The sequence below is a fragment of the Oryza glaberrima genome, chromosome 1, assembly GCF_000147395.1.
Source record: "Oryza glaberrima chromosome 1, OglaRS2, whole genome shotgun sequence".
In the NCBI taxonomy this organism is placed as follows: Eukaryota; Viridiplantae; Streptophyta; class Magnoliopsida; order Poales; family Poaceae; genus Oryza; species Oryza glaberrima.
This window is the reverse complement of record NC_068326.1, coordinates 2,735,350-2,746,091: the sequence shown is the minus strand read 5'-3', so window position 1 is coordinate 2,746,091 and position 10,742 is coordinate 2,735,350. Positions and strand designations below refer to the sequence as shown.

The following is a 10,742-nucleotide window of genomic DNA, read 5'->3' as shown; positions in this document are numbered from 1 at the left end:
AAGAAGCACAAGCGCTTACATGGGCCTTAGTGGGCCGGCGTGCGCGCCGGCAACGCGTACGCGCGAATTAGGTTTCTCACAATGTCATAGACTTAAAATAGAGATGATAGATGGAGAATCTGTTGGAGTGAGCAACGATTTTGACTAGCCAAATCAAATTGAGAGTTGGGCTATATGAGTATTTAGAGAGTCCGATTTAGAGAGGCTGTTAGAGACGCTCAAAGTTGCTAGCTAGCGTAGCTACTTCTGGCCACCGCGACCGTTACCAATGAGCGAGCGAGTCGTGATTCGTGAATAATGGTGGGGAACAAGCGTAGATGCGTCTGCACCGAACCCGCACTCCGCCCGTCTACCGTTGAATCAACGCATTTGGTGGACACTTTCGGGTTTCGGCAACGTACGACGACGTGGTAGTCCCGTTCTTCCGGTGACAACATGATGAAACCGACCAGCGGATCATATCCGTGAGTGAACGACGTGCTCTCCTGCCGGGCCCTGCTATTTCCGTGAATTTTTTTCTATTTTTTGAACTTTTTAAAGTTTTAATTTTAAAAATAAACCTTTTCAAAATTTATTTCCAAGATATGAACCTTTTGACCGTTTCAAAATTTATTTGCAATATATGAACCTTTTGACCAGCCTACAAACAACATAACAATACCGTAATAATGTTATTTGGTCATGTCGATCTAACTAGCATGACATCGTTATTTGATCACGCCACTCTCACTAGCGTGGTAGAACAAAACCATCACGCCCACTATGTGTGGTGTGTTTTCGCCGCGCCAAGCGTGCTGGCATGATCGAAAGATTCATATTTTGGAAATATTTTTTAGAAGGATCTATTTTTGAAATAAAAAAAATAAAAAAATTATAAAAATGAAAAAAAAATATATGTTCAGTGACGGAGACACTGACAAGTGGGTCATTTCGTAAGCGATGTCTACAGTTTTTTTTAATTTTTAAAAAGAAAAATTGCAATTATAGGATAGTGAGAAAGCAAGAGTTGAAAATATTCGCCTTACCATCCAGTTGGACAGGATAACTGCAGTGTAGTGAACTCGTTGTTTTTTTTTCAATTATCTGAAAAATATGAATTTTCTACGAGGTAGTTCATGATCATCATGCTAGAAGCATTCATGGATGGTCTCATGGTCATTGTGTACGGGATGATCTAATCGTAGTAACTAGTTCCACAAGTTGTATGATTTTAGAGGATCGAGATGTAAAAGGGCCATTCAGTTTCATGAAATAAGCAATTGAGCAAAGTGAGCGTAGCTCAACTAATTAAGTCAGAGACTTAACCTTGGATGCTTGTAAGTTGTATTATAACTAATTATTCTTTCAATGGTATACAATATACCCGTCGTCAGCGAAATGTCTATAATGATTCCGTTGATATCAAGATATATCGATCCAATTTTTCGGATATGCTCATCTTCACCAATTTATACGGGTTTAATTTTCCAGTTGTGCTAGAGATAGGACGACGTGCGTGTGCGTCCCATGAAAGAAGCCATAAAGTGTTAAGGCAGATGAACATTGTCAGCTCAGCAATGCTGCGTTGCGTTGCATCCTCGTCACATCTGTTTGAGATCCCGGTGCCGGGCGGTTGCGGAAGGCAAGGGAAGGTAATGCGCGGGAACGCCATGCACGGGAGAACGTGGCGGGAGCGGCAACGCCGCCGACGCGCCAAGGCGCCAACGCGAGTCGCGAGAGCGCTTCGATGGGCCGAGATTTCTGCGCAAATGGGCTTTAATTACTGGAGGCCACCACGGCCCGTAATGTGTACGGGCCCATACGATGCGACAGTTGGGAAATGGCGGCGCGGCCATGGTCTGCGTGTCTCCTCCCTCCCAGGCACGGCCATGGCCGGCGACGAGGTGGATGCGCCGCGCCGCCGCGGGCGAAGGCTCTCCTCCCACCCAGACCGGCTATCCTCGTGGCGAGCGCCGGTCAGCATCTACTAAGGGCAAGTGGTACGCGCCGCCGTCATGCGGTCGATTTCGCCGTGCGCGTCCTGTTCGATGCCCCGACGCCGCTCGCCGCCCGTCCTCTCGGACGCCGCCGGCGCCACCGGTTGGTTTCGTAGACTTGTCCCCCTTCGACTGCCTCTGTTTCACCTCGTAGACGCCTCACCCCACTTCGATTCCCACCACCACTCCACCAGCCGTCCGTACACCCCCAATCCCCAGTAAGGTCCACCGCTACTCGCAACTCGCCGGAGAGAAAAAACGCGACAGGTTGGACCTGCAAGGTGGCGACCTGGAGGTCAGGGTGAGTCTCAGTGATCATACGGTCACCATGGATACGTTGCAGGAGCGAGTTTATCCTGCTGCTCCGCTGTTCGCCAGTGCGGCGCTGCTTCTGCCAGGTACGTGTTCGAGGGAATGCGCCTGTGCAGTTGCACAGTGCATGTTACAGCAAATTACAGTCTCATTCTGTCAACTTGGTGCATGACTAGTTTTGCCTTTTCTTCATTACATTTTCAGGTGATTAAATTAAATTGCTGGTATACAATGTAATTCTGTATCTGATATGCGTATATCCTAGTGAGTAGCTGACTTGTGTAACTCTAAGTATATACTTTTAACACCATTAGCACCCATGGTTAATTTGATCCAGATGGAAGAATTCAAATATTAGCTTGCAACAACAATGACATGGCCCTGATTACAAGTTTACAACCTTGATACAGAAAAAGGTTCAGTTCAATACATGATTCCGAGGGCTCTTTGCCTTACTAATGACCTTTTTCTAATGGGAATTCCCCATGATACAACAATTGCAATGGCAAATCCAAGGCCGAATCCTATTCCAGAAAAGAGGAACAGCATAACATCTACATATTTCTTCTCGGAAGGTATCAAATTCAGCAATGTCATGTTGCTGCAGCCTTTAGATAGCGGAGGGCCGCACAAAGCATCATTCCCAAGAAATGAACTATTGGAGAATGACGAGAAATGAAGTGATTCTGGTATTTTCCCCTCCAGCTTGTTGTAGGATAGGTTTAGCGTTCCGAGGAAGTCCAAGGATGCTAATTCCTGTGGGATCACTCCTAAAAGCTCGTTTGAGGACAGGTCCAAAGCCTCCATTTGGTTTAGATGGCCGAGTTGAGATGGAATCGGCCCCGTCAGTGAGTTATGAGACATGTTGAGTGCATGTAGCAGAACTAGCTCTCCCATAGATTTAGGGATGCTTCCATGGAATGCGTTATTCGAGACATCAATGAATACAAAGGTCCTTAGTATCTTACTAATTGCGATGGCAGACCCTTTGTATGTGAGCACAGTGTTAACTTGGTAGACCCGATGTTGTTCACCTTCAAACTCCATAACTAATGTTTCGTTAGTAGATTCAATCATCATCGACTTAAGTCTCATAAACCATGCATCACTCAGTGTGCCTGAAAATTTGTTGGAGGCAAGATCTAGGATCCGTAGACTAGGGAATTCACAAGTGCTTTCCTCAGCAACAGTAGGTGTCACTTGCCCAAAGAATTTGTTGGATTTTAGGATAAGGACTTGGAGTCTAGGAATTACACTCATCCAACATGGAAAAGAATCGTTGATTTGGTTGTTTTGGATATCAAGGACCTCCAATTTCCGGCAAGAAACTAGAGATCTAGGCAAATTTCCTTCAATCCTATTGTCGCTGAAATCTAGATCCTCTAATGTGCAACTTTCATTGATATTGTGCGCTAGTTCTCCATGAAGTTGATTTTGTTTCAGATTTAGAACTTGTAATGCATTGGCATCCTCGATTAGGCAAGAAGGGATTGAGCCACTCAAAAGATTGTAAGAGAGATCCAAAAATTGTAGGTTGCTACTACAAAAAGATGGTGGGATGTCCCCGGAGAGGTTATTTCTTGATGCCTTAAAATAGGTCGTACCTGTTAGCTGAGTAGAAATATTTATTGGTATAGATGAGAAACGGTTGTTTGAGTAATCAAGCACGGATCTAGAGTATAGGGGTAGAGGTATTGGCCCCTCAAACATGTTAAAACTGAGATCCAACGCCGTTACAGCAATAGGAAGAAAGGAGTTGTAGCCAACACTAGTAAAATTATTGTGTGATAAGTTCAAAAAGAAAAATTCAAAATATGTCCATTTCTCCCATGCCCAACGTGGTATGGCCCCTTGGATTTGGTTATGTGAAAGATCAACGCCACTCATTATATTATTATTTAGATGACTCAAAATGTTTGGAAATTTAGTTATGTTACATGATGCCAAACTCAAGTACTCTATGTTGGGCAAGGATATCAGTGAAGAATTGTTTTCTCCATCTACTACAGTTAAGTTGTTGTCTGAGAGGTTTAAGACAGATAGGTCTCGTAGTGTCCAAAATGAAGAGAGTTTGACTGTGCCAATGAAATTATTTGAATGAAGAAGCATGGTATCCAGTTGTGTTAAATTTAATATATGTTGAGGTATTTCCCCTACAAAGTTGCAACCATAGAGTGCTAATTTTCTCATTTTTTTCATATCTCCAACGGAAGAAGGTATTGGTCCGGATAAGCCACAGTGGGAAAATTCAAGGACCTCCAAGGAGGTTAAGTTCGTGATCCATAGGGGAAAAGATCCTACCACTTCCAACCCAGAGACTTGAAATAAACTCAACGATTTAAGCTTACCAATTGATGAGGGCAGCTCTCCAGAAAAGCCACTTGCACCAAGGCCCAGCTTCTTTAAAGACTTGAGATTGCTGATGGTGCTTGGTATTCCACCAGAGAAGTTGGTCAGACTAACAAGTAAACTCTCCAAACTACTGCCAACTGGGAAATTCGGTAGAGTACCAGATAAGTCATGATTTCTATGAAGATCAATAGTCACTAGTTTCTTGTTCTGAAAGATTAAAGGAGAGACCCATCCTTCAAGATAATTATAACTGAGCTGAAGAACACTCAAGGAAGAGTAGTTGGCAAAGAATTCAGGAACTGAACCGGTCAAATGGTTGTATTGTAGGTCAATCACGGATAGTGAGCGCAAACTAGAGAGCGTTCTGCAAATGGGACCATTGAGCGAGCAAAAGGGCAGGCTAAGAACACGGAGATTTGGAGTATACTTGCTTAAAGCACTGCACCACTCAGCCCCAATGTTGGATAGGTCCAGCAAACCAAGACGGAGCTCCTTCAAATTGATGAGATTTGCAACTAAAGTTGTTACGTTTGGCACAATGAGCTGCCATGCGTGCGCTGTGGAATCACCACCATAGACAGTGTAACGGTCGTCGAATAGCTCACTCAATCCGAAACGAGAGGACATGTCAAGAGAGACCAAACTATTGAGTTGGCCAATACTATGTACAGGCACCTGACCTGCGAAATTGGACGAGGAGAGATTAAGATGGGTGAGCTTACTAAGCCGCTCGAACCCGGTGGATGGTATTTCGGACTCGTTAAAGTCATTTCCACCCAGGTTAAGATACTCGAGGGAGGTCAGGTTAAAAAGCGCCGGGTCAAGACGGCTGCTCTCCAAGCCACAATCCCCCAAATCAAGCCATGTCACGCGGCCGTCGGCGTCGCCGCAGCGGACGCCCTCCCACAGGCAACAGTCCTTGCCGGCCTTCCATGAATCGAAGGCGGCCATGGACTCATTCGTGATGGAGAAGGACTCTTTCAGCCGGAGCAGCGGTGCTGCCTGGTCAGGGGTGTGATTGGTGTACGTAGCTGCTGATGAAGGGTTGAGTAGGTGGAGGAGGAGGAGCGACAGCAAGAACAACGTTTTTGTCGGGGAGGCCACCATAATAGCTGCTTTAGTTTGATCGGGCTGGCAGAGTTACAGTTGAGTGCGGCTCTAGCTTGCTCTCCCTCATTTTTATACACGAACTAGGGCTGTGTTTAGATACAAAGTTTGGATCTAAACTTCAGTCCTTTTTTATCACATCAACCTGTTATACACACACAACTTTTCAGTCACATCACATCATCTCCAATTTCAACCAAAATCCAAACTTTAGATCCAACTAAACACAACCTATCCAAAGTTTAGATCCAAACTTCAGTCCTTTTTCATCACATCAACCTGTCATACACACACAACTTTTCAGTCACATCATCTCCAATTTCAACTAAAATCCAAACTTTGGATCCAACTAAACACAGCCCTAAGAAGAGGATCAACCGGCCAGTCATGGATCGAGTACATGTAGTGAATGATTTAGGATAGGTTCTATACTACAATTTTTGAACTTACACTTTTCTTTCACATAATATGTTTTTATAAAAAAATATTTTAAAAATTTATATTAATACATTTTCTATATTTTTTAAGAGACTAGAAAAAATACACGTGCATTACAACGGGTGAAGGCTATCTTAATCGTATTATTGTTAGATTTTTTTTGTCTAAAATGTGTACGAGATTTTTCTTTTCAAAGAGTCGTCATCCTGATTAATTTCCTGAAGTTTAGCAACTCGGTAAACGGTAATTATTCCAATCATACAGGGGTAACACTCATACGCAACGTTCTAAGCACGGCTTTCTTGCAGCGATGGGCCGCGTGATGGAAGTTTACAGCGAAAACAACTTGTGGGCCGGCGAAAGTTAATGTACGAAGTTGACAGGGCCGAATATTGAACGACCGGGAGCAAAGCTTTCAGCCACATTCACAACGATCCCAATCGACGACGACCGATCAAATCCAAGGCTACTAGGCTAGTTTTATTTACCTGATCCAACATCAGCGTGGACGTGAGCGTTGATCAACCCCGTTTAGTTACATTTAACAGAGTTTATGTCATTATGTGTGTAGGAGAGTACTAGCTGGTTTGAGAGCACGACCCCAACGACTACTGACGGTCGCGTCACGTACGTTTACGTATGGAAGTTGCCTCCTCTTTAATTTCCCCGATTTGAGAAGGCAACATTATGTTTCCTTTTCTTTGAGAAATGCCTTTTTTTATATACTACGTATCAAGAAGCATAAGAGATCTTCACGAACTTAGTGTACGTAAATACGTAATCATCAATTGCATAACTAGATGCAACTCCACGCATTACAACAGGATATGTAGTTTAAAATAGTTGCTATCAAACTAACTATGTTAAAATAAAAAAAATATAGAAAAAATATAGAAGATATTGAAAGGTAAGCGAGGAAAAAGCAAGATGGGAATCTGTCTGGTACGGTCCTAACACCATTTTAGGCTTTCTTAGAAGAGCAATTTTTCAGTTCTTGAGAAGATACTATGATGTACTAAAAATTTAGTATCTCATAGTATCTAAGTATCAAGAAATATCAAATTTATAGTAGAAATATCAAGAAATACCTCGTGTACCTCTTCAAGGACCGTAAAATTGCTCTCTTCTTAGAATTTACGATAGGCCATGAACATTGACAGTCTTTTCTGTAGGTATGGTAATATTTGAGTGAGTGTTTAAGGAACGTGTTGATCCAATAGCTGAGATGATGTGGCTTAACGTGGATTCTGCTTTTAACAATTATTTCTTAAACTGATTATAGTATATAGAATGAAAGGTACATGCAATTAGTTCCTACTTTTTTTAGATAATGAATGAAATCCGGCCTTCACTTCAACGGAAACTACATCTAATTTTTACACAATTGTTGGTTTAAAGCCCATTCAAAAAATAGCTACCATAAGATGAAACGAAAGATAAATAATCACTCTGCTAACATGTAAGTTCCTATAATGCAACATAAAAGTGATTGCTGGGTTGTTTTCTAATTGATGTAGCACCGTTTGGGTTGCATTTGTCTACTACAGTAAAAGAAGTCGTCATCCTTCCGTCCTCCTCCACCGCATGTCTGTAGTATGAGAGCCAAAGGAAATGAAAAAAAAACATTTTACTACTAGGAAAAGCATTATCGCAAGCGGCCGAAAAGGGTTTTCGCAGGCGAGACGGCCATCCGCCTGTAAGCCAACGACTGTGAAGATTGCCGATCTTCGCAGGCGGGGCGGAGATAATTTTCGCAGGCGGACGTTGGCTAGTCCGGTCCGCCTACGAAAATAGGAATCAGACCATCCATGTCTCGCCTTTAACCTCATAAGTTCAAGAACTGACCGTAGTGTTCTGAACTCACTGTCACAGCCCTTCGACTCATCGTACAAAACTTCCTTAGCTGCCTTCTGTAAAGCTTCAAAGTTATTTAAACCTCTAGCTGACCCCATCAGCACCTCGGGTTCTGCATGACGTAACATTTCCTCTAGATCGATTTTGTCCTCAACAGAACCATCGTCATGCACCATGTCTTCAACTTGTGTCGGTAATATATTTTCAGGCCCGTCCACTTGTTCTTCACCATGATGTGTCCATATTTCGTACTTGTCCATAAATCCACGAGTTACTAAGTGCTCCTTCACTTTAAAAGCATCATCGAAGTCCCAGGCTATTTCATTCTTACAGTCAGCACATGGACAAATTATCTTCCTCATATTGTTCTTCTCAGCGTGTGCCTTGGCAATACCAATAAATTTTGACACTTCGTTTCTATATGGAGACAAAAACCTCGGCCAATGATACATCCATTCCTGACTTTCCATATCTCTAAAAATATGAATATAAATTATTTGCACAATTAATACCAAATTTGTAGGATTTATTGAAAAAACTTATCGCTATTCAAAACTAACTAACTAAAGGTTAATTGTAAATTACTAAAATAACAAAGTTTATTTCAATTTTTTTATACAGACATGCCAAATTAGTATATTAAGAATATCTAACAAAATCATTTCATCGGCATATTACAAACTAATATAATTATTTTTTGATTGCACCAAATAAATATAAATTAAAAATTTTATTCTCTTTATATATGACAAGATCTAGATCTAGATCTAGAACTAGGAGGTGGATGTGATAGCAAAATAAAAAAAAATTGAGAATTTATGTTACCACATTAAACCACTACAACAAGAGGCATCAAGTATTACACATACATCTAATATCAACATATCAAAAGAAATTAAATTAAAAAACATGGAGCTTTTCCTTCACAATTTTGCATGCATAAATCCATCACAAATTGAGGTCTAAAAGCTTAAAAAATTGCATACCTACTGTGGAAATGAGTAGATCTAAGCATCGTAGAAAAATCCCCGAAGATTTGAAGATCAAAACCTCTCCCCTATATTTAAGTCACTTTAGGAGAGAGAAACGTCGGGGAAAATGAACAGGGCTCAGGAAGGAAGAAGACTATATAGGGGCATCTTTGCAGGCGGGCCATATAAGCGACGCCTGTGAAGATCGATCTTCGCAGGCGCACGACGTCTGCCGCCTGCGATCTTCGCAGGTGCCGCTTATATGGTCCGCCTGCAAAGATCGATCTTCGCAGGCGGACTGCCCCCTCCACCCCGGGTACAATATTTTGTCGGCGGGGTTTTGGCTCCGAATTACATGCCCGTCTACGAAAATCGAACCTCCGGTGGTTTAGGATTAATCCATACTCCAAACTATACCTAATTATATGGCCATGCATCCCATCCTTAATCTCAAATACCCGTTACATTATAATGCATGATCATATTACTATTTGCTGAAAAAAGGCCACCAAAGTAACTATATCGATCAGCTAGCCGGCGACAAAAAAAAACTGTTGAGAAACATCAGATGTTTTCCGACTAGCCCCATAAAGTGATAGGCTAGACGACTTAGGTTCGAAGTATCACCTCTTCTAATTATTTAATATTAGGTCTTTCTATAATATTCGGAAAAAGAAAACTGTAACACATCATCTTCATTTTTTTGGGAGGGGGAATAGTTGGTGGCTTGGCACGCGTGCGCTGGCTTACTCGATAAGTTGCGCCAGTAGTACTCCACTAATCTGGGTTTCTTAGGCTGTGTTTAGATTCAAAATTTGGATCCAAACTTCAGTCATTTTCCATCACATCAACCTATCATACACATAACTTTTCAGTCACATCATCTTTAATTTCAACAAAAATCTAAACTTTGCGCTGAACTAAACACAGCCTTAGACGTGTGGGTTTTCTTCTTCTTATTTTTTTTTATCAATAACGGATGCTAACGCCATCAGTATTCCACATCAACTGCATAGTATCCTACATTTTTCTCATTTGAAAAACGTGCCACCGGCGCTAACTGTAGCGTTTAGTGAAAGCAGGAGTTGGAAAGCTGCCGATTAGTGAACTCCCTCCTTCCTTAAATGTTTGACGCCGTTGACTTTTTTAAAAATGTTTGACCGTTCGTCTTATTCTAAAACTTTTGTGAAATATGTAAAACTATATGTATACATAAAAGTATATTTAACAATAAATCAAATGATAGAAAAAGAATTAATAATTACTTAAATTTTTTTAATAAGACGAACGGTCAAACATGTTTAAAAAAATCAACGGCGTCAAATATTTTGGGATGGAGGGTGTATGAATTATCTTCGACGTTGTTGATCCTTCAGGCTGCAATTGATGATCAACATCCAGACGCATTGATGGTCTCATGCATGGTCATTGTATACGGGATGATCTAATCGACAGTGGCGGACCCAGAAAAATCATACTGATGTGCCGACGCTAGGATGTATAATATCATTCTTTAACTAAAACTTGTCAGGTTGTAGGTAGCAAAAATTTTATGAAATTTGATCAAAATTTAGTTAAATTAATTCATGAAAAGTTGGTAAAATGTAGACAATTTACTCCCTCCGTCCCATAATATAAGAGATTTTGAGTTTTTGTTTGTAACGTTTGACCACTCGTCTTATTCAAAATTTTTGAAATTATTAATTATTTTATTTGTGACTTACTTTATTAT

The 10,742-nt window shown here is 41.3% G+C and overlaps 1 protein-coding gene across 1 annotated transcript; it reads right to left on the bottom strand.

Annotated features, from left to right (window-relative positions):
- Positions 1 to 2,256: 2,256 nt before the first annotated feature.
- On the bottom strand, positions 2,257 to 4,206 carry LOC127756285 (receptor-like protein 54). Its single transcript, XM_052281669.1, is given in 2 exon segments — positions 2,257 to 4,103; positions 4,105 to 4,206. Coding segments are annotated over 2 exon segments (1,407 nt in total). The 5' UTR covers positions 4,120 to 4,206; the 3' UTR covers positions 2,257 to 2,711.
- Positions 4,207 to 10,742: the final 6,536 nt, after the last annotated feature.